This window comes from Fundulus heteroclitus, chromosome 17 (assembly GCF_011125445.2).
Source record: "Fundulus heteroclitus isolate FHET01 chromosome 17, MU-UCD_Fhet_4.1, whole genome shotgun sequence".
NCBI classification, from domain to species: Eukaryota; Metazoa; Chordata; class Actinopteri; order Cyprinodontiformes; family Fundulidae; genus Fundulus; species Fundulus heteroclitus.
The window spans coordinates 1,081,662-1,105,691 of NC_046377.1; the positions used below are offsets into that span (position 1 = coordinate 1,081,662).

General features: G+C 43.6%; 2 protein-coding genes across 3 annotated transcripts; one reads left to right on the top strand and one right to left on the bottom strand.

Annotated features, from left to right (window-relative positions):
- Positions 1-249: 249 nt before the first annotated feature.
- Positions 250-10,591, bottom strand: ccdc3a (coiled-coil domain containing 3a). Of its 2 annotated transcripts, XM_021310010.2 has the most exons (4): positions 10,426-10,591; positions 9,860-10,287; positions 9,444-9,621; positions 250-985 (listed from the first exon to the last, which is right to left on the bottom strand). In XM_021310010.2, exons 2-4 carry the CDS (start codon positions 10,267-10,269, stop codon positions 692-694), a joined length of 882 nt encoding a protein of 293 aa, XP_021165685.1. In that variant the 5' UTR covers positions 10,270-10,287; positions 10,426-10,591; the 3' UTR covers positions 250-691. The 2 variants fall into 2 exon arrangements, with proteins under 2 accessions (XP_021165685.1, XP_012706952.1); XM_012851498.3 differs by lacking the exon at positions 10,426-10,591 and having other exon boundaries at positions 251-985; positions 9,860-10,410.
- Positions 10,592-13,694: 3,103 nt separating this feature from the next.
- Positions 13,695-23,287, top strand: optn (optineurin). Its single transcript, XM_012851499.3, has 13 exons — positions 13,695-13,864; positions 15,675-15,799; positions 15,925-16,112; positions 16,214-16,357; positions 16,732-16,916; positions 17,536-17,629; positions 17,733-17,848; positions 17,939-18,088; positions 19,391-19,475; positions 19,560-19,718; positions 20,764-20,906; positions 21,488-21,570; positions 21,730-23,287. Exons 2-13 carry the CDS (start codon positions 15,679-15,681, stop codon positions 21,837-21,839), a joined length of 1,578 nt encoding a protein of 525 aa, XP_012706953.2. The 5' UTR covers positions 13,695-13,864; positions 15,675-15,678; the 3' UTR covers positions 21,840-23,287.
- Positions 23,288-24,030: the final 743 nt, after the last annotated feature.

A 24,030-nucleotide genomic window follows, 5' to 3' on the forward strand; every position in this document is an offset into this window, starting at 1 on the left:
GACGCGATGCATGTTTGAGGCGATGCATTGTCAGAAGGATATTTGGTGGTTGCTGTAGTGCACCTGTTAACTTCCTGTTCGCCATCTTGGAGAACAAACAGAACAAACCAACACCACGCGGGGTGGACCCCAGTTAAGTTTCTGCACTGTTGCAAACTTTAGCAATCAGAGATAAAGAGATGAGCAAGATATTTTTAGATTTGTCCAGTCATGAGCACAGATAAAGGAAGTATCATGCCACAGTAGAGGTGGTTGTCAAGGATAGCACTGGATTTACGTGATTTAGCACTTTACCACTGATCCTATCTCTTTAAATCAGTCAGTTCCTGTTATATTTTCCAGAGGAATAGTGTTTTTTTTTAAACATTCATATATCATATCATATCAGGATGGTACTTAGAAATAAAGCCAAGAAGCTCCGCCTCTATGATCACAGTCACACAGCAAGATGAGAAACGGAAAACAAATTTAAGATTATTTTTCGTTTATTTCCATAAACATGACTAGCATTTACACTTATGTATGCCATGTCAGAGCGTTAGGAGATTATTTACAGGAACATTATTTGAAGGAATACTTTAATAGTTGGTGTATGGATTCATAAAAGGCACTTGTCCCTTTGCATTCAGACTGTCCAGCAGTCTCTCCCACTCCACGGCCAGCTTTCAGTCCACTTGGCAGATAAAAAGAGTTAAAGCTGCATCCTCTCCCGCGCCGCTGCACCCGTAAGACCCCCGAGCGGGGGCTCCTCCTGCGTCACCGCATTGAGGTGACGCTCCGCTGCCTTCAGTCGCTCCTGCAGCTTCCGTGCCTCCTGCTCGGCCTTGCGTGCCGCCTTGCGGGCGTTTCTCAGGGAGCGTTTCACCTTGCCGACGCGCTCCTTCAGCTGCCGGTTCCTCCTCTCGGCCGTAGCCAGGCGCTCCTGCAGCTTCCGGCCCCGCTCCTCCTCCTCGAACAGGGCCAGCTGCACCGAGGAGCACAGCAGCTGCAGCAAAGAGTGGAAAATAGAGGGGTGCTGTTTAGTATCCGTGCTCAGAGTTTTGGGTTTTCCGACAGTAAAACCCAAGCACTGTAAATGACAACTACCACATCGTTATTTTTATCCTGAACACACTAACACAGGGGGATGTGTGGATCATTATTGGAGTAAGGTAGGGGTGTCTAAATGTGAAGTTGAAACATAATTTAGGTTTGTTTACGATGCAGAAAACAAACCTAAATTATTCTGTTTACCTCTGGAAAACAAGAAAATTAGTTCAATTTCTGTAGAAAAAAGACCTGTTAATCATTGTAGACGTGAAACATAAAGATAATCTTGCAGGTTTGCCTGGTCAGGGAAAAAAAAAAAAAAAAAAAACAGAGAATGGTTCAGGTTCAGGTTTCATATCTTTGTCTGAATCTTTTGTATTTTCATCAATAACAGCAGGATATGGGTCACTCTTCCTTTATTTAGCCACATTTCCTAAATGGGTGTGCATCTGGTTCTCAGTGAAAGCCACTGGATGCTAGTGGTCCTATTTCCTATCACTACATTGAAAGAAATTAAACATGGCTGAGAAAAGATGAACTCTTTGTGTTGCACCTTATATTTTCCATTCTAAGAAGATTTTCATTAATATCTATTTTCAAATGGCCTCCCATCATTAAAAATTGCACACTAAAATTTTCTTTTACATTCACATTACCCGCCGGAGCTGGGAAAACAAATCTATACCATGCTTGGACTGTAGTCCAGGGCCGCACAAAATCAGCCACCATCGGCCCCTGGGCCACACTTTGGACACTCTTGGAGAAAAGGCTCATCAAATCACAAATAACCAACTTTGAAATAGACAGCGACTGACATCAGGCAGCTGGAATTGCCATAATCTTAACTCTATTAAAAATGAATGGACTAGGTTTTTAAGAAAATAACAATGGTTACAAAACCAAGTGGCTTCCATTAGGGCTGGACGATATAGAAAAAAAGCATATTGATAAAATAGAAATCATATTGTCAAAAAATTCAAAACATTTTAAGAGCAGCCCTGGCCATTTTATGCTGTTGCTTGATGACCTATTCTTAAATGAAGGACATTGAATTCAAACACAATCTTTTAGTCAACAAACTTTTAACCAAAACTGTATGATTGATTTGTTTCATTGTTGTTTAATCTTTATTTTTAAAGTGACATTGAGTGTTTTGTAAGGTGCTTCTAAATAATATGTATTATTATTATTATTTATTATCACATCTTTAAAAAGAAAAAAAGGACACACGCTCCCTGAAGGAGCTTTCCTCTGTCTGCGTTTGTGATTGGTTGGGAGGATGTAATGACTGTGGTATTAACCTACATGATAGGCTGGAATGCAAAAGGAAGGCAAAACTGTTCTTCTGTTTAACTTTTTATTGACCCCTGTTTTTCCTATATAACCACGCATCTATCAATCGATATATATTGTTATTGAATTATCGTCCAGCCCTAGCTTCTATGTATTTTTTTAAAAAGATATCCATCTGTAATAATGTCGAACAAAGAAATATGCGACCTGTGTCTTTTATAAAAGTGAAGTTGTGTGTTGCGTCTTCAGCCCCTTCTGAAAATCTGAAAAATTAACCGATCCAAATGCATCATCAGAAATCCCCCAAACTAATCTGACATTCAGGCCCATGATTTGTGTTCGTAAACCTTGAACCTGTCATTTTGCTGCACGTGTGTAGTCAAAGTGGGAGTGTGTCCGTTTCTGGTTAGTTCTGAAATCTTTTTGGTGCTCATAGGAAGGCGCTCAGTGTGATGGCTGCAGAACACACACACACACACACACACACACCATCTGTGAAAACATCCGGGTGTTGCCCGCCTGCTGCTGGGTATCATCTGGGTAAACACTCTCTGGAGAACATGTAAAGATACACACTCATATAAAATGTCTACAGGTTCATTTGAGAACAAAGAAACTTGTGTGTTTTTTAATTATTCAATAATAATTTAGCACATAATGGGCAATCGTCAGTACCCAACCCAAACTTCTACATGTTCTATAGTTCCTTTTACCAAAAACGATCCAACAAAACTGTTGTTACACAAGATAGCCTGGAGAACTCGAACAACTGTCAGCTGTTTGGCTAGTCCGAATGATTTGTGCTTTAGAACCAGACAGAAAACGTGTAAACTAGAAAACGGGATGGTGTCTTATCATTGTGAATAAATTGCAGCATCTATTTAAAAAAATGAAAATGAGGAAACGCAGAGGCTCTGTTAATCCTGTGCAATTTACGTGAATAATTAACATGTTTATAAGAGGAAATAAATATGGTTGCATAAATGTCCATACTCGGAAGTAAATATATTGTGAACACTCCCTTATTTCAGCATTCAGTCCTCCTGAGTTCTCATCCGCCATCAATTACAGAAGTGGTAATGGTGGTTATGAAAGAAATTTAAGCAGTTTGAGTATTTTTTTTTCTAAATGTTACGCCAGAAGCTGTTTCAATATGATTATTATTATAAATTATAATTTGGTATTATAATTTTAATAATAGGTAATTCAAACTCAAATAGTAGCTATAACAAAATATGGCTCAAATGGTGGTGATACCAGGGCTATAAGCTTGTAATGATTCATAATACTAATGCATTTATTAATTAGCTGTTATGGACTCATTTATGCTGGAACAGGAGGTCTGATCGGTTTCTGGCCGATGAGATTTATCCAGCAGCGTTGATAACTCACATTATAACTGCAATTAGAGTTTAAACCATTACTCCTTATCACCAATCCAATGTTAATGTCTCTGTAATAATGTTGGACGTTAACTCAAAAAGAGGCAAAGGGGGGAGGTCTTAATGATGTAATCAACCCTTACGCTAATGTGGGGTGGTACCTTGATTAAGAGGGTGGCCTGAATGAGAAATTCAAGGGGAGAGCGCAAATTGAGTCTTAACAAAGAGATTTAACTATTAAGATATTAAGATAAGAGGACAAGAAAAGAGGAACGGAAAAGATGGAAACATCGACCCGCGGCGGAGTCACTTATAAGAACCACAAATCAACACAGCCAAAATCACTTACAAAATGCATGCACATACATCAGAAAATATCCAGCAGTTAAACAAACTCCATCTTGGAGTAATTAAGCATTAAAGCTAAATCCTAATAGGTTCTCTGCCCAGGCAATGCTAAATCACCTTAAGGGTGAAAAGAGAAATAATAAAAAAAAGGGGAAATCTTTCTTTACATATGCTTTGTTTGGCCAAAACGAAAGCGTGGTCCCTTTTACGATCACCGGGAGATAACGGCTCTCAGTCTTCGATCGAAGTGGGTTCAGAAAGTACTTTTAAAGTTGACTTCCTGCTATGATTAAGCAGGGATGAAGTTTCTTCGAAAATCCTTTTTGCAGCGAGAAAATCGAGCATGGCACGTGGGGAAAATCCCAAACAGGATGAACAGCTGAGGGTGTCTTCCCAGTCCGGCGGGGCGCCAAGTAAGAAAGGATGAGCGCAGTATGTCCATCGCTTATAAAACCTTCCATAGTAACGTTATCTTGTCGCTTCGTTGTTAGGGTTGGCGGCAATTTTGGGCCTTGTTGCATGATGGGAGTTGGTGGCCATTTTGACCACATTGCATCATGGGAAATGCAGTCTGTCACGTCCTGAACTGGCGTTCCATAAATATGCTCATTTCCTCCCTTTACTTAACGGCATATTGCAGCATTGGATTTTCCTTTTCCTTGGGGGTGGGGGGTCTAATGGCATTTCAGAGGTTGGCTTTGGACATCCTCCTGCATCCATTACCTGATCCATGTATCGTCTGTACCTGCCTATCCATGCAGTGTCACAGGGGGCCTGGTGCCTGTCTCCAGCAGTCATTGTGCAGGAGAACACGCAAACCCCATGCAGACAGACCCCAGATCAGGATTTGAACCCAGAACCTTCTTGCTGCAAGGCTAACAGCTGCATCACTTTTCAAACCTGAATGCTTGCAGCAATTTTTAAAAACGTATTTATCGAACTTAACTCTAGACGCCCACAAGACAAATGCGTGACAATCAACAGCCTCTTTCTCTTAAAATACCAACCACAACAGTTTCACAAGCAGAATACGGGGTTTCAGCTGCAAAAAGCTGGAAACTCTGCTTTAGGTAGATGATCGGTTTAAGGATGACGTATCTCTCTGCTGCTGTCAGGTCTTAGCTGGATTTTTTTTGTTTTTTCACAAAGACACAACTTTCAGATATTATGTTGTCATGATTTAGGTTTTTGTTTGCTTTACTTTGGACTTTTCTGGACCTTTCATCAGCCTGTCACCTCTCAGCCACCAGCCACTATCCAATCAGCTCAGCGCCAGTCAATCAGCCCACATCAACTCCACCTGCTGCCAGTGATTAGTCAGCCAGGCTCACCTGTTCACCTGTCTACATATACCTGCTTCATCCAACCCATCTCTACCAGAACATCTCATTTCGTCTCGTCTCGTCTAGTGTGGTGTGCCCTGTTTCTACCAGATCCTGTGCTCAGCCAGCTGGACTCTTCAGATGGACGTTGCCAGTTTCCCCGTGAGTTCCAGCTGCTCCCTCTGCCTGATGATGATGAAAATCTTAAAACATTTTTCACAACATCAGCATTTAATCATCCTTCCACAAATACTGAGACCCAACCTGTACTTATCCAATGACACCAAACTCACAGCCGGAGCTACAATGGAAGAGTTTGGATCAAAGTGTAATCAACTGTTAGAACGGCCCAGTCAAAGTACAGACCTAAATCCAATGATGATCTGTAGCTAGGCTTGAGGAAAATGGATGTTCACAGACACTCTCCATCCAATCTGACTGATCTTGAGCTGATGGAGAGATACCCAGGAGACTTGCAGCAGCAACGGCAGCAAGAGGGAGTTCTGCAAAGTAACAATTCTGGGTGGTTGGATACAAATGGACGCTGCACAGACTTTTATTCTTCAAAACCTTTGAAAAGTATCTAACATTTTTCTTCCGCTTCAAAGTTGTGGCCAACTTTGTGTTTGTCTATCACATAAAATCCCAATAAAATACACTGAAGCCATCACAAAAGGCCGTTATACGACCAATGCATACAAACAGGAAGCAGAGGCGAAGGATAAAAAAAAAAAAAAAAAAAAAAAAAACAGAAACCCTTTAATCAAGAGACTTAATAAAATTAAAGTCAACAGTCCAAAATCCAAAACATGAAGTGAAGAGCAGCCAACAGAAACAAATCCAAAATCCTGATGTAAATCCGGGAAACCAGGGACACGAGATGCAAAGAAAGAGACAACGGACAACAGATGGACCAGCAGAGACTGACAAAAGGAAAAAGGAAGTATGGAGAGGTGATCAGTGGAAAAAGAGACAAATTAAAGAGAGACAGAGAGGCTGTGAGAAAAGACAGGAGAACAGCGAGTGAGGGAGCGAAAGGAAAACGACAGAACAATAGGCATACAGCGCATAACTCAACTCACGACAGGCACTCAAAACACAAAATAAGAAAAACACAGAAACTAAAGACTACAACTCTAAATGCAACCGTACAACAAAACATCACAGAGTGCAACATGTGACAGGATGCGAGGTTCAAGGGGCGTAAGTACTTTAGGGGAGCCCTTCAGACGGCTCATAAAAACATAAATAATCAGCGCTCATCTTCTCCACCTTAACAGAAAAATAACCTGAATGAACCCTGTGGCAAACAATCTGAGACCCAACAACAACGAGGAGGAGAACGCAGGCAGCCGATGTGTGAGCAGCTAAAAACTAAGAGCTCAGCGAAACAGGGACGACGTTTATTTATCGGGCGTTGTCTCCTGTCCCCAGATAAAGAGCGGTGGTCTTTTGTTCTGCTGGACAGCAGAGCCAGGAAACTGCCTTAATGGCCTTCCAGTTGGGTTCTGATCCCCCAACACACGTTCGAATCTTTACCAGTGATGTCACAGAGAAGTAGGGCTAAACAATTAATCGCATTTTCAATATAATCGCGATTTTAAAAAACGCAATTTCCAAATCGCAGAGTCTGCAATTTTTGGCTATGTAACAATTAGTGAATCAGACGCGTCCTTTAGGTGTTGGTAAAATGTTTAAAGTGGGTTTGCCTCCACATGGAAGGGAAGACAGTTGCAGCAGTGAGATAATTTAATTTATTACTTGTTTTAGAGTTTATATAATCATACATAGCATTAAGTACAGGTCAATCAGTTTAATACATAAACTTGCTTGTTGGTTGCACTTTATGTTCAACAAGGATTGATGTCCAAATCAACTAAAACCTGTTCTCTTGAATAATATTCTGATTAATAGAAACATTAAAAGTTCTTGTTTTAAATAGTCCTTGTTTACAAACATCTTTATTTAGACGCCATTTTTGTTACTTGTGGTTAACTCAGAGAAAAGTCAATATTACAATTTTGGTTGAAATATATCGTAGGCAGAATGCAATCATTTCTGCTCTGAGTTTAGATGCTGCGGGTCTTTTAGCAACTAATCCACATGGCGAGGAAACAAATTGATTTGTTGTTTGTATATGTTTAAAAAGACATGATAAATTATACATGAAATTGCAATATTAAGAAAAAAAATCGCAATTAGATTATTTTCCAAAATCGTTCAGCCCTACAGAGAAGGTCTGAATTATGTGTCTGGTTGGGTGGAGGAGGTGGGGAGCGATAAGACGACCAAAGAGGGCAGAGGGCCAAGCAAAAAAAAAACAGGCCCACAGGGAGGCATTTCTGCTCCACTTTTCTACCACACACACACACACACACACACACACACACGAGGCAGGCAATCTGCGCAGACAGGCCCTCCGAGCACCCTCATAAAATGCTAATGTGAGTCCGAACAAGCGTTAAAAGCGTTAACATGACCGTCGGCGCTGGAGTATCCCCTGACAATGAACCATCCACACGCTTTTCCAGGAGAATCACCACAGTTTGACGCGGTGCCGCTGTGACCTGGGCTGACAGAGAGAGAGAGAGAGAGAGAGCAAACCTGAAAAGGGCGGATCTGACCGCCACAGATAAGACCAGGCTTTGAGCGTAAAAGTTAATTAAAGGGTTTGGCAGGAAAGTGCTGCTCTCCGCTTGTCCGTTTGGTTCCCACGCACCTGAAACGACCAGCAAACCCCTTCCCTGCTCTCGTTTCAGGGGGGGCCTTTCTGTGTGCGTCTCAAACCTGAACTTGGAAGCGTCAAAGCGCGATAACATCAACTATGTACGGCTGAGATGTTGAAATCTGTGGCTGTTATCCCGAGAGGAAGAACCGGGGCTTTTTGGGCGTGCAGCGTTCTCCGCCACATACCCAAAGCAAGACACCTGTTTTGTCTTGCTTTGCCTTCGGGTTACGGCCTCTGCGTGTGCAGGCTCGTCCTCAGGATGAGCGTGGCCTCAACCCCTGACCCCTGACCCTGTACACAGCAGAAGAAGGCACCACATCACCAGCCAGCTTGTGTGGACTGATGTGGCGGTGCAGTGAGAATGTAGGAAAACATCATGACGTCTAGAAAGAGGTCCATCTCTGCTGTTCGGTCTGTGACCCAGACAAGGCTGAGGTTTTGGATTCATCAAGAATAAAAGTTAAAATTCTTCTGTTCCTGTGGAACCAACTCCCAGTTCTGGTCCATGAGGCAGACACCCTGTCTACTTTTAAGACTAATCTTAAAACTTTCCTTTTAGACAAAGCTTATAGTTAGAGTGGCTCATGTTACCCTGAGCTACCTCTATAGTTATGCTGCTATAGGCTTAGGCTACTGGAGGACATCAGGGTCTATTTTTCTCACTCTATAGACTTCTACTGTTCTTTAATTATGCATTATGTGTTGTCATTTCTGCTTTAACTTTCTGTTCTCTCTCTTTTATCTTCGTAGTAGGTACACCTGGTCTGGTGTTCTGTTAACTGTGACATCATCCAGAGAAGACGGCTCACCCGCTACTACCATCTAATGTAGAACAGATTACTGGATCAATGTGTGCTTCTGTGCTTTTTTGTCTCTCTTGTTGTGTCTCTGCTCTGTCTTCTGTAACCCCAGTCGGTCGAGGCAGATGACCGTTCATACTGAGCCTGGTTCTGCCGGAGGTTTTCCTTCCCGTTAATGGGTGGTTTTTCTTCCCACTGTCGCTTCATGCTTGCTCAGTATGAGGGATTGCAGCAAAGCCATGCACAATGCAGATGACTCTTCCTGTGGCTCTACGGTTCCCCAGGAGTGAATGCTGCTTGTCGGGACTTTGAAGCAATCAACTGGTTTCCTTATATAGGACATTTTTGACCAATCTGTATAATCTGACCCAATCTGTATAATATGATTGAACTTGATTTTGTAAAGTGCCTTGAGATGACATGTTTCATGATTTGGCGCTATATAAATAAAATTGAATTGAATTGAATTGAATCTAACCAGAGCATCTTGTGCCGAGACCGGTTAGGGATGTGTGGTTCTCCAGACTGAGGGTTCTCTTACCCTGCTATCCTCCTGGGTTTCCCAGTCTGGGCTGAAGGTGTGGAATGGTTGGCTCCCTTGGCTGCAGTTGGAAAACTGGAAAAGGCTGGAGAAGGTGCGTCTGTTCTCCGCTGTGTCAGGGAAGACTGCATCCTGGAAGTTGACACCGTGAGGTAGGATGCTGTAGTTCTCATCCATCCTTAACAGGAGATTAAAAAAGAAGGACTAACATGAGAGGGTATTCAAAATCCAAGAAACCAACGTGTGCTGGGTATTAAGTGAAATTATACTTAAAGAGTTCACCTTAAGCATCACATCTAAGCAGTTTTAAAGTTGCTTGCGGGAAATCTCCTAAATCTGGCAACCAACTTTTGTGGGAAATGCCAGCTGTATATTTTACAAATCAAGATGTTTGGAAGTGAACCATGAAGCCGCACCTGAGGAAGAAAAAGTAGGAGTAATTCTCCATCACGGCGTGAGACTGGCAGGACAGGTACCCCAGCCCGGTCAGGTTGAGCCTGGATCCAGACGGCACTTCCAGCATACTGCCCCAGGCCTGGTCGCACAGCAGCTCCACCTCCGCCGAGTACAGCAGCCCGTCCTCCGCTGCGTCGTAGCCGTAACCGAAGGGCAGCGAGTTGTGCGTGTTGCCCAGGCCGAAGCCCAGCGGCTCCCGGTGGATCGCCAGGACCCGAGCGTACACGATGATCTCCGCCAGCTCCGCCCGGCAGCCTTCGCTCAGCGGCCGCCACTCGGAGGGCAATTGGCAGCCGTGCGTAAACGTCTCCAAAGTGTCCAGCTGCGCCAGAACGCAGAGCGTTGCGAGGAAGAAAGTCCCGGAGAGCATTCCGAAAATCACGAAAATCTAATGCCGGGGTTTAAGAGACTTTTGTTCTTTTTTTTTATGATTATTAAACTGTTATTTCCCCGAAATCGAGTCAACCAATAAGAATGCGAGGTATGCGCACAGTTTAATTTCGTAGAAAATACTGTGATACGTTACCTAAGCGCTGGAGGATGCGGTCTAAAATCGTCTCAGATAACGCATCTATAAAGTTTTGAAATTACATCAGCACAACTTTCTTTAGGGGAAAAAAAGCGGATCAGATTTCACGTCGGAAACCTCAGCCTCTCCAACCTGTTGCTGCGCTCATTCCCCCGAGCTGCGGGAACCACAAGCTGCTGCAGTCTGTGCTGCATTCACTGACTGATGGACATCTCAGGTATTTGAGCTTCCCATCTCCTCTGGTGGACATGTAAAGTTGAAAAGCGCAAAACAAAAATCATAATATGACCTGTTATTATTATCATTATTATTATTAGTAGTAGTAGTAGTAGTACCACTACTACTACTACTACTACTACTACTACTACTACTACTAGTAGTAGTAGTAGTACTACTACTACTATTAATATAATAATAATAATAATAATAATAATAATAATAATAATAATAATAATAATAATAATAATTTAATTGTTATTGTTATTGTTATTATTATTATTATTATTGTTGGTCGTAGTAGTAGCAGTAGTGGTAGTAGTAGTGGTGGAAGTGGTGGTGGTAGTATACACATACTTAAATATATTTTTTCTGATTGTTTCTATAAATATTATTTAATACACTGTTTCTTAAGATAGAGGAAAAAGTAAATTCTGTTATTACACATTTCAAAGTTTTAATTTTTCTGCTTGTCTCTCTAGCGTTATAATTTAGCGTACTGTTGTCACTGTCAGGGTTTTATTGGTCATTTAGTGCCCTTTTTTTTTTTTACAACCCAAGCTATATATTATATTGAGATGATCTATTGCTATATGCTAAATCTTCTAAGCCTCTTGAATTCATAGAGATGCAGAAGTAGCTTTCTATGGAATTGTGATAATGTCACAAAAACGTATTAAATGTAGAAATACTAGATACTGAAACCGCGAGTATTTACAAAATCTCTACTGCTTAATGGAAGTAGATTTTCCTGCCAAACTGGACTGAAGAACACCAACCTGCTGAGATTAAAAAGTGGCCGATTGAGCTGGACAACACTGCCGCCTAGCGGATGTTAGTGTTAAATGTGAAAATAAGGAGGATAGCCTTTGATAGTATGAAATCCAGGTTATTCAAAAAAGAAAATTCTGATCCTCAAAACTTCTCACGTATTAAATCCATTCCAACTGAGTATTTTGTAAATGTAATCATTTACACTGAAGTTAATTATTAAACGTGACCTACTATCATACCCCTAGTTTGCAGAGGTTGCAATCATTTCTATGTTGTTGGTTTTTTTCCCCGACTAGATTGGAAGGTTTTCTTGTGTGCATGGCGTGTTTTTGGTCATGCTACAGCTTTAGGTGTAGATCCATCCAGATTTTCACGAGGACAATCTAATATCTTATATATTATTTATTTTTCGTTGTTCAGTGATTGAGTTGTTTGTGCATTTCAGATCAGTCTCCTGCTGCATAGCCCAAGTGTGCTCCCTGAGCTGAAGCCGCAATCTGACAGCCAGACCTTCTCCTTCGGGATTTTCTAGTGGACACCAGAATATGTTGCTTTATGATATCTTTTAGTTTTTTTTCTACAGGGAAATAGGTCCTATTTTAGTGATTTTTTTTTATTCTGTTGGACTGGACTATTTACACTTATTCCATTATATCAGTTAAATTTTGACATTGGGCTATTTAGGGATGATGTTCATCCCCTTAACAAATGAAATCACAATTTGAAAGCACCTTTTTCTTTTTACTACTTTGACTGATGTGTGTATATTGATGGATGATCTGAAACACAAAGGCAAAAAAAATGAAACCCTTAAGGAGGTGAATGTTTTATCATAGAACCAATATGAACCAATTTGAGTCCCAACTTTTCTCTGTAGTTGTCCTACATTAAACCTGTGCAGGCAGTTAACTAGGGGCCATTATCTACCCTGCAAAATGTCCCATAAGGGTTCAATCTCCCGGCCTGCTTTGTCCATATGGGCCCTATTTGTACATGTCGGTTGTGCATGAGCATCTAGTTCTTGTTATTAAAAATGATTTCCACCCTGAAAATATTATATTCTAACAAACTATTGTGGAGGACCAATCAGTTATGTCAGACAAGTATGATTGAGATGTGTCTTTATTTTGCTACAGCAGGTTATAGATTCCAGAGGTCTTGCGTTTGTGGGAGCTGCAACAGCAGCATTCTCCGAGGATTTATAGAAACAAAACCACTTCCTGCTCATACTGTCACACTCCAGCAGTCACGGCGCCATTTCTAATCCGTACACTGACATCCAACACAGCCACAAGCAGAAGGCTCAGACGACATGTGTCGCACAACAGTCTGCTATAATATACTGCCCATAAAATCCACAATCTCCACAAGGGTCAGATACTGTATCACAGACTTTGTACCCGTGTGCTCAAGATGGACTCTAAGTCCTAGTTCACAAAAAACCTTTCTTATATCTACAAGATCGTTGAACACCTGAAATTGATTAATTCAATTAGGCCAAAGGAGCCACCGCCTCACAAAGTCTGTATTGCTTTGTGTAATTATAGTGGAAGCATGGCAGATTTCCATTTGCTGTTAAATTATAAGGATTTCACTCTGGTTTAGGAATTCTGGACTCTCAATCCATGGAGAGGACGGAGGTGACGAGGACAGAGATTCTTCTAAAACACAAGTTTCAATGAAACCTTTATTTTATTTTGCATTGCGTGAACGGCAACATGTATACTGGTCAAACCTGGCCTGAATGCTCTAACTTGAGCATTAGTTCTTTATAAAAAATACGTATTATTATTATTATTATTATTATTATTATTATTATTATTATTATTATTATTATTATTGATATTATTATATTTTGTTGTTGTTGTTAATGTTCGACTCAGGGAATCCCCCATGGTCTCTCTTTGTGAGGTAGAGGTGACTAAAGTCGGAATTTCCCATTAGCAGCTGACGCCTGGCCACGTGACCTTGTCATCGGAGTTTCACCGATGTGTACAACATGCGGATGGGCTACAGTTCACCAGGCGGCCTACACTCAGGCACTGTCATATCTAATCTATGGTCGCAGTGTCGTTTGGAGGAAACGGAAACCTATGTGAAGTCCCGAGTCACCGTTTTAGCCAAGCTGACGGCTTCTTACAACGATGTAAACAGGAAGTGGAGCTGCAGAATTTCATAACTAAATGTTCAGATTATTTTTTTAACGATTCGCGTCGGGTCTTGCCGTACTTTTTGTGCAGGGATCTCGAAGGAGCCTGGTATTTTATTTTGAAAGTCTTAAACGGAAACCCCCTCAGCCTCGCCGTCGGTGAGTTCGCCACTGGCTCCCAGACTTCAGAGATACTCACGCCTGGGTCGACCCGTTTCGGCCCCCTTTCTCCGAGCCTCTCGCGCGTGTCGTCGGAACGAATAGCCGGGTCGGGTTCGGTTCTGCGGTTGGCAGCAGGTGAGTTAAAAAAAACCCGTTCGGCTTCACCGGTGACGCAGTTCGACTCGGCTCCGAACCGCGGGCAGCATCTCGGCCAGGGCCAACTTTCTCAACCGAAAGTTGCGCACAGGTTAAGGTGGACGCTGTTAAAGCGAAAGTAAAATAGCGTTCACCAGAAAGAGAAAGGTCGACAACGAGACGTTTAATTAATCATTTGCGTTAGAGACGCGGAGCAGGTGCCGAGGGTCCAGCTGACTCGCCGCTGGTCCACTTGGTGTGTTTTACTGCGGCGTCATAAGGGAGTAATACTCGGACCCTGGTGGTTTCCCCCTGACCCTGCGGCTGTGATGGGTCCCGCTGACCCTATCCGCGTTTGTTCCGACAGGCCGACATGACCAGCACCAGACTTTCCTTTTCCTCCGTCAGTTAAAGGAGCGTAATGCGGATCAGCTGATCGCCTGCTCATCTGGGCTGAGTCACCGCGTAATGGTGGTGCTGCTGTTTCACGGCATCCCAACGCCCTTCTGACGGCGAGTCCGTGCGGCTCAGACGCGTCCTGGGGTTCCGGGTTCATCTTCTCGGCCGTAAACAAGCCAGACATTTGCCAGGGAAGATCTGATAGTCTGCTTCAAACTTCCACGGCCGCGCTGGATCATTTCCACGCAAACGTGTTGCGCGTTTTTGTGCAAGTCGGTGCCACTGGGGGGTGGAATCAGTGGGAGCCCGTGGACCCATCCTGAGGCTGTGTTTACTTTCTGCTCCTGACGGGACATGTAGTTTGTTCAGTTCCTCCAGACAGCAGGTCAATGTGTCAGGGTGTCCACCTTTACGCTTAAACGCTTCAGTTCTGCTGGGTTCACGGCCACCTTGTATTGTAGAGAATCAGACTGATCATAAATAAAGCTGAGTTTTTTATTTATTTATTTATTTTTATTAGTGTTTTGGCCATTCGCATCCTTTTAGCTAATGCCATAGTTTGTAGGGAAGTGACAAGGGGACTACAAGTCTCTCTTTCTGCAACGCTACCAGGCCCCATTTTCAAAGAAAACCTCTGCGCCTGGCTGGAGTCACTTGAACCATGGTCACTTACGACAGAAATAAATATTAAATAAATTATTAATAGTTTAATGTCCATGTTCTGAGGAGATGGGCGGGCCCGTTAATCAGCTAATACCTGCTAGGCATCCTCGCGTTGTTGCTCTAGAATGATGAAACTAGAACAAACCTTAACATCAACCTCGGTACCAGTAGCAGGCCGGTGTTTCTGATTGGTTAAAAAATCGTCCTGTGCCTTGTGAAGCCGCGTTGTTTGACGAGGGGCACGTTTTGGGTCTGGGGATGGAAAGGAAATGTTGTTGTGACTCATATTTTGCAGGTTTCTTCAAAGAGTTGAACCATGAAGCCAACCGTCTGATGGCTGTGGCCAGGATTAAAATGCAGAGAGATTATTATCATTATTATTATTTTTCAATAGTGTTCAATATTTCAATGTGTTGAGAGAGAAAATGAAGCCGAAGACTCAGAAGGCGCCCGATCCAGTCTGTAAACCGGGTTTTATGCAATAGAAGCCTGAGGCGGACCCTGTTTAGAATCACTGCCGCCTTCTCTGGGTTCTGGAGGACAAAGAGGAAATGTAGAAGTTTAGATCAGTCTGGGAAAATGTAGAATTTGAGATATTTTTGTTACCGAGTTGGAAAAAGTCACATAAATATAAGAATCAAAGAGCTAAAGCAGGCAAGACAACTGCTGACTCTTAGGTTTTATCAAGAACCCTGTGTTCTGTGTTAGATTTGTGGCGTTCTAACAGAGACGGCCTCTTCCCCCTCAGCATCATGGCGTCAGGCGGCCCTATGATGAACGGGGACATCTCTCGCTCTCCTGCTCAGTCCGGCACGCTGGAGGAGACCGTGCAGCAGATGAACATCCTCATTCAGGAGAACCGAGACCTGAAAGGTGAGGGGGGGGGGGGGGGGGGTGGTCTCCCAGCTTTAATCAGCAGGGTGGGTCCGTGGGGAGGGAACCTTAAAGCGGAGCCAAAAACCAGACAGATGTTCTGTGCTTCACCATGTGCCCCGCAGAGGCGCTGCGTCAGACCAACCTCACGATGAAGGAGCGCTTCGAGGGTTTATCAGCGTGGAAGGAGAAGCAGGGCCAGGAGAGGGAGTTCCTGGAGGGCCGGCTCCAGGAGGCGCGGCGCTGCGTGGAGACGCTGACCCTCCAGAACCAGGAGCTGAGCAAGAAGCTGGAGGCGGGAGGTGGATGTCAGGTGAGGGCCGCGCCCGGCCGCCTTATCTAATCCAGCCTGTAGATGCAGTCAGATTGTGCCGGGACTACTTTATCACCTTCGTCTCGGTGTCGTCCAATCAGAGTGCGGAGGTGGAGGCCCTGCGCGCCCAGGTGGCCCGTCTACAGGCCGAGAAGAACGACCTGGTCGCTCTGAACTCTGAGCTGCAGCTGAAGGCGGAGCAGGGATCCGAGGACGACTCGTTTATTGAGATCATCAAAGTGTCGGTGAGGATATGAATGAAGGTGGTCCTGGGCAGAACAGCCTTCTATCGGCTACCTAGATCCCATCTGTTTAGTTCACAACACATCCTACGTTGTCAGGGCGGTCCTGAACGTCATTTAGGGGGTTTCCAGTCCTGGGAATATGAAAAGATTAACGAAGGACTTAATCTGATCTGCAGACTTATTCCCAATCTCACTCTCCAAAGGTTTCACTCATCCCTACATCCCTCTGTCCATATATCCATTCAGATACTGTATTTCTCTATAAATCCATCTGTTCATCCATCTCGTGGTGTGAGGTTTAGGGCTGACGAGTCTGGAAAATTTGACACGAAGAACCGGTCTTAACCCCGATTTGTGGCCTCTTCCTCACGCAGGACGCGGGCATCGAAGACGTGAGCAACGCGTGCGGCTCGGAGCGCGTGCGGCGCCTGGAGCACAGCATGACGGCGTCGCGGCTGGAGAACGAGGAGCTGACGGTCAGTCAGCTGCTGCAGTCCCTGAGGAACGAGACGCAGAGATGTGAGCGCCTGCAGGCCGAGCTGCAGGCCTGCGCCGCCAGGTGCCCAACGCCTCCCGCCGTTAATTCAATTCAATTTTATTTATATAGTGCCAATTCATGAAACATGTCATCTCAAGTCAAGTTCAATCATATTATACAGATTGGGTCAGATTATACAGATTGGTCAAAAATGTCCTATATAAGGAAACCAGTTGATTGCATCAAAGTCCCGATAAGCAGAATTCACTCCTGGGGAACCGTAGAGCCACAGGAAGAGTCGTCTGCATTGTCCATGGCTTTGCAGCAATCCCTCATACTGAGCAAGCATGAAGCGACAGTGGGAAGAAAAACTCCCCATTAACAGGTAGGGAAACCTCCTTTAGAACCGGGCTCAGTATGAACGGTCATCTGCCTCGACCGACTGGGGTTACAGAAGACAGAGCAGAGACACAACAAGAGAGACAAAAAAAGCACAGAAGCACACATTGATCCAGTAATCTGTTCTACATTAGATGGTAGTAGCGGGTGATCTGTCTTCTCTGGGTGATGTCACAGTTAACAGAATGTCAGACCAGGTGTAAAGATGGCGAATGAGACGAAACCCGGAACACAGTCGTGTAGCTGCTGGTGCCGCCGTACTGCTCAGCTTGTAGTAAAAATTTCTGATGTGATCCACCAGAATCCAGGAGCTGGAGGAGAAGAACGGCGAAATGGAGAAAACGATGAAAACAATCCAGACTGAGACCAAGGATAACGCCACCAAGGAGGACAAGGTGGGTTCTTATTCTCTGACAGCGTCGCTAACGTCTACAGGTTCACGCCGTTGTTGTCGCTAAACAGGTTACCAGACATTAGGATGTTTGACTGCTATTTCAGGCTGCCTCCGAGGTGGAGAACCTGAAGTCTCAGGTGATGACGCTCTTCAAGGACCTGCAGCAGGCCCAGAGCAAGCTGGATGAAGCTGAAGGCATGAAGAAGAACCTGCAGGACAGGTTAGCTGACAGACTCCCACACAGCGGAGCGACAGCTGTTTTTTTTTTTATTCTCGCTGCGTCACGGTGTACGCCTGTTGTGTTCGGCAGATGTCGGGACGTGGAGCAGGACGTGGCCTCTCTGAAGGCCCAGCTGGTGGAGAAGCAGGCCGTGCAGTCGGAGAACGACCGGCTGAAGCTGCAGCTGGGCAGCCTGCAGGCCCAGGGCCAGATGGAGCAGAAGAAGGCCGACGAGGAGAGGTCCGAGCCAGAGACGCTGACGGCGTTTGCGTCGCGTTTCCCCGCCGCGTGTCACATGCGTTTGTATGCGCGCTAACTCTGGAGGAGTCACTGAGATCCACAGCTCAGGTGGGGAGGGAATCCGTTAGCGGTGGCGATGGAGGAAAACCGAAGTTGAAAGGAGGGCATAAAGTGTCGTTTGCGGTTTACCACGAACCGCAGGGTGACAGAACCAAGCACTGATCTCTATTTATTCACTGGAGTGCTGATTCAGCCGAAAAACTGAAGCCACTGGCCGCCATATTGCTACTCCCTACTCTCACAGAATCCCACAGGATTTGGTTGCAACAACAAGCAGTTTTCTGGCTGAGTGAAAACGCTTCACAGGTAATTCTACAGTCAGTGGATGTACTAACACTATCAACTACTAGGAAATTAGGTGCTGAAATATTTTACATGTTATTCATATAAAATTTATATATATATATATATATATATATATATATATATATATATATATATATATATATATATATATGTATGTATGTATATGTGTGTGTGTGTGTATATGTATATATGTATACATATATGTAAATATATGTTTTTGTATATTGTTATTTATAAATATTATTTATCTATATATATATAGATAAATATATAACATGCAAAATAAATAAATAATATGCAAAATATTTCAGCACATGACTTTCTCAGTACTTGATAGTTTTAGAACATAACATAAAAGTATATGTCATTTGACATTTTAAAAGTTTTAAGTCCCCATTGAACATGAGAAAATCCTCGTTATTCGATGCTGTAGCGCACATATTCCCTAGTTACTGGGGGAAAATAGGGAGTACCAATATGGCGGCTGGTGGCTTCAAAGCGACTCGTTCTAACAGCAGGCTATTGGCACAGTGAATAATAGAGATCAGTGGAACCAACGTGTCTACAGGCGGCGCCGCCTTCTGGCCTGCATGCGAGATATGTGGCGTAAAAGTAACGTTGCGCGCCTGAACGCACCGTTACTGTGGGGAAACACGGCGGTGGCAGCATCATGTTGTGGGGATGCTTCTGTTCAGCAGAGACAGGGAGGCTGGGGAGCTTTTGGGTTGATGGAGCTAAGGAGTTCAGCAGCGGTAATGGAGTGATCAGAAAAGCGCATGCCGCACTTTTCAGATTTTTATTCACTCTTGTGCACCACTATGTGGCGGCTTGTCGCGTAGAACTTTAGTAAGACAGATTGAAGTCGTGATTGTAAAGTTCATGCTACACTATGTTCTCATGGAGAGAATCCTGTTTTTTTTTCCCCCTTCCTCACAGGAACAACCTGGCACAGCTGAAGGATGCGTACACCAAGCTGTTCGAGGACTACAACGAGCTGAAAGAGGAGAAGAAGAGAAAAGAGGTACCCCCCCGTGTGAGGAAAGAATGCGCCGGATAAAAGCAGGAAAAGAGCTTTGCGACATGAGCGTCTTGTCCTGTCCCACAGTCGCACATGGTGGAGAGGAACCTGGCGGAGGACCTGCAGCACCGGCTGACCGCCGCAGAAGAAGCGCTGGTCGTCAAGCAAGGCAAGATCGACGAGATGAAGCAGGAGATCTTCCAGAAGGAGAAGGAGCTGGAAACCATCTCTGTCTTCCAGGCTCAGGTCGGTGCAAATGTTAACGAACCCTGTGAAAAGAGCATTGTGCCAGTCAGCCCTGAAAGGTTACCTTCTCCGCCTCCCACTGCTGTTACGTGGCATGGTGGGAATCTGCATCGTCATGATGGAAATAGCAATGATCTTTGTTCCTCGCTCCACCTATTAAACAATTACAACTCTAAGGACCTTGACTACATTTAACCAGTTTCCATTAGATTTACAGAAAATTTCCGTATATAAAATAACCTTCTGAGCGCCCGGAGTGGACCCGCGCCAGGTTCTAGGAAGGTTGCCGTGCTGGCCAATAAAGCTGCAGGCCCTTACATGAGAGATGTGGGCCGCACGTGTCCAAATGACATGATGGGACCAAGATGGACGCTGTTGGGGTTTACGATCCGCATAAACCCATTGTCTCATTCAGAATATAATTTCATTCTGATTGATCTTAATCCCATGGCAGTATTAAGTTTGGCGTGTTTACATGACGCGTTCTTATTCCGACTGGCCCTTTTATTCCGATCACTTCGGCCCATGTAAGCATGCATAGCTACCGAGAGCAATCCATATATATCGATTGATAGACGTATATCGATGAAAGAAAAACCAGGGTCAATAAAAAGTTCAATAGAATAACATTTTTCCTTCCTTTTACATTCTAGCCATGTAGGTTAATATTAGTCATTACATCCTCCCAACCAATCACAAACGCAGACCCAGGAGCCAAGCCCCGCCCCCCCCTTCAAAGAGTTCAGCGAGCACACGTTCTTTTTTCTTTTTTAAAAGCTTGCAGTTTTAGTAAAAAGGTAAAGGTAAATAAAGGGTTGCGTTTGAATTCAGGGTTTGTTTGTTCTGTATCTAATAATAGGTTGCTAAGCAACAGGGCTGCACTTAAAATATGTTTTCAATTTGTTGATAATTATCGATATCGTTCAATGAGATTTCAATTTTATCAATATAATTTTTTTCTATATGGTCCAGCCCTGCCGGAACACCTCGTTTTTTTTTTTTTTTAGAAATGCATTTGACCGCTTCGGTTTTGCGCTCTCCGCAGGCCGAGGTGTACTCCTCAGACTTCTACGCGGAGCGAGCGGCGAGGGAGAAACTCCACGAGGAGAGGGAGCGCCTGGCCGCTCAGCTGGAGTTCGTGAAGAAGCAGAACACGCAGCTGCAGCAGGACATGGAGTCGCTGGGCCGGTACGCACCTTAACACTCTTCTGGGCTCCGCAGACTGACTGCAGGAAAGATGTCAAACACGGTCGTCTTTCTTTATTGCTGCTGAAGCCCTCAGTGTTCTACCCGTTTTAGTCATTTTTACTGTAATGGAATGTAAACGTTGTAGAAATCAGTTTTGCTTTAAGACATTTAAAGTGTTTTACCTGTGACGGATCCAGGCAACGTTTTTCTTTTTTTTTTTTAAGCGTGTATTTGTCCTTTATTTGAGCAGGTAAATAAGATTATCTGCCAACAGCATGAGTATTTTGACCCCTAAAATAAGATAATTAAATACACTGCACTTGAAATAAGATGTTGCTCCTATTTTAAGAAAATCTTATTCCATTAGCAGATGATCTTATTTACCGGCTCAAATCAAGGACAAATACACTCATTTCAAGAAGGTTTTTACTTAGTTTTAGTTTTCTTTTTGCAGAGCAACCAATCAGGAACAGGAATTCCGATGTGTCAAACGGATCTAAAACTGTACTTTGTCTCCCTCTAGTGGTTGTTTTATGCCGTTGGTGTCCAGACTTCTCTGATCCTCTCTCGCTGTCCTTCAGGCTTTCGCTCAATGAAATGCAGCGCAGACACGGATCGGCCGGAGCGGGTCCACGCGGAGCTGAACCGAGTCTCGTAGGAAGAAGTAAGCTGCTTTTTTTTTCCCTGCCTGGGTCTGAAAGCGTTTGATCTGCAGTGTTTGTTGATAAATCTCTGAGCCCAACGACCCAGGTGGATGTCTGATCGCGTGAAAACGCCGAAAGCTTTTATCGCGCGTGGGCGTAACGGGATGTGTCGCTCACAGGTACGGACTGGAACCAGGACCACATTCCCGAACACGCCTGCCCCAAGTGCAACGAGATCCTTCCCGACCTGGACTCCCTGCAGATCCACATCATGGACTGCATCAACTAGACCTCCATCACTATAAGCTCCCACAACAACACCACGGGCTGCATTAGCGCCTATAGCTGAGTCTTCCTCTGCTTTGACCTGCACTGTTCCCCCTTATGTCTGATGCCTCAGGATCCAAAGATATGGTTGCAAGATAGAGACTTTTATTTCTGGAAGTAATGGGTCTAAAGAGGCTTCATTTATTAAGCCCTGGCATAGAATGGTGTGCAGAAATCCTCATTCACCAAGTTTTAAATAGGGATTATAAAAAAAAATGCATACAGGCTAATCCCAATACTGTCTAATAGGACCCTAATTTTTTATCTTAAGCTTCAGTTTGTTCATTTTGTCAAAAAAAATACATATTTCTCAGAATTTACAGATTTTAAAGCAACAGATACTTAATGACGGACCCATAAGGCAGGTGAAACGCGTGTCATTTGCTACATGAAAATCTCTGTAAATGTTGTATAACGTCTTATTTTAACAGCGTACAAGCGAGACAGAACGCATACATGTCGTGTTTTAGAAACGCCGTGTGAACTCCCGTCCGTTCAGCAGCCAACCAGAATGAGTTCACCTGGCTAAAGAGCCAAAACGACGTCTGGTGCGTCTCGTTTGTGAGCCGTAGCACTTCTCCGGCTGATCCAGGGCAAACTGAAAGTTGAGCTCACCGGGCATGTCGACGACGGCCGTCACGGAGGTCCTGAGCTTTTATCTCCCCTTTTAACAGCCAAAAGTTTGGTTTTCTCATTGTCCTCCATCCTGTTTCCTACGAGTTTTCCTCCATCCTGCATAAATGCTCCTGCAGTGACACAACTTCCCAAAGCACGTGGAATCTTTATGCAAGCAGCCTTCATAATCTTATTTCTTTTATCTTACTTTTCTTGAGCCCTGTCTTTGCCTTTCTGGCATAGCTTCCCTACGGGTGCCAGGGCAGAGCCTTTCTAATCTTAAGAGTAAATAAAGAGTGGCCTAAAAGGCTAATAAGGCCGTCAGTAAAGATGTCACCTGAATCCTTTTTTATGTATTGAAGTGTCCAGTTTCTTTTGGCCATCGGCATGCTGGGTAAATGAGGGCCTTGCTTGTTGTGCGTTTAAGTTAAAGAGTATATGAGAAGCTTGTTGGGTTTCTGATCTGTGCCCTCTGAACTGCAAAGTGGGAAAGAAGGAAAACGTGTTGGGAAGAAGTTGCCCTACCACCAACGGCATCAAGTACGCAGTCTTTGAAGGTTTTTTAAATCTATATTCTGTGTCCGATCATAATTTAAGCTCCTGATTGTATTTTTGCTGTCTGCCCTAAGAGGATGTGTCATATGAAGGTACTGATTTCCTTTTCAGCAAGCAGATAAAACTAGTATATTTTAGCTGTTATTGCTCATGTAGGAAGCGCGCTGTCAGTTCTGTATACTGTATTGGTTTTAAAGGCTTGGGATTCTGTGAGAAAAAAAATAAAATTACAAATTGAGATTTGTTGTCAGGTTATTTTTCCTCTTTCAGACACTTTCGTCAAATCATCTACCGACCATGATGGCTCTTCTTTAGTCCTCCGGAACCTTTGTCGGTTCAGAGCTTGTTGGTTCGGACTTAACTAGTCTGATCACGCTGAAATTACATTTTTCAAAAACTGAAAAATAAATGACTTATAAATAGCTTTTTTTTAAAACCATTAAGCCCAAAATGGGCTCTCATTTAAAAGTGGGATTGAAAACTTTAAAGACCGACTTCTTTTTTTCTTCTTTTATTGTCTTTTTGTCAAATCTTTTCAGCTACATTAGACCTAAAAGTTGATGGTTTTTTTTTTTATTATTTATTTAAAATATGTATGTTTTATGTGCTTTCTGTCAAAACAGACCCTGAACAGAGAATATTCAGTAATTCCCCAAAGATGAGGTGGAAAGTAGAATATCTGGCAGCAGGTTCTGACAGCTTTGGTCAGTTTTAATGCACAGTTAACTTTGCAGCAACAAAAAGTGTTTTTCAGGAAACAGAATATTTACCATCAGGTTCTAAGTGACTGCATATCAAAATCATGATTGTTGTGTTTGTGACATGCATCTTGCAAAAGAATAAGGCCTTCATCGAACCATTGCAGAGATTAGGCTCTGCCACCCCTGGAGGCAAAATGTTGAGTTCCAACGCTCACATTTGATAGGTAGTCATAGAAATAGCATTAGAATATATGAATATTACAGTATGTCAAAACCACGTTG

Excerpts from the sequence above, each read along its gene's own strand:
- ccdc3a (XM_021310010.2), bottom strand. The coding sequence starts at position 10,269 with ATGCTCTCCGGGACTTTCTTCCTCGCAACGCTCTGCGTTCTGGCGCAG. Across the intron at positions 9,622-9,859 it reads TCCTACTTTTTCTTCCTCAG|GATGGATGAGAACTACAGCA; the intron begins GTGCGGCTTCAT and ends TCTCCTGTTAAG. Across the intron at positions 986-9,443 it reads AAACCCAGGAGGATAGCAGG|CTGCTGTGCTCCTCGGTGCA; the intron begins GTAAGAGAACCC and ends TCTTTGCTGCAG.
- optn (XM_012851499.3), top strand. The coding sequence starts at position 15,679 with ATGGCGTCAGGCGGCCCTATGATGAACGGGGACATCTCTCGCTCTCCT. Across the intron at positions 18,089-19,390 it reads AAGAAGGCCGACGAGGAGAG|GAACAACCTGGCACAGCTGA; the intron begins GTCCGAGCCAGA and ends CCTTCCTCACAG. Across the intron at positions 19,719-20,763 it reads TCTCTGTCTTCCAGGCTCAG|GCCGAGGTGTACTCCTCAGA; the intron begins GTCGGTGCAAAT and ends CGCTCTCCGCAG.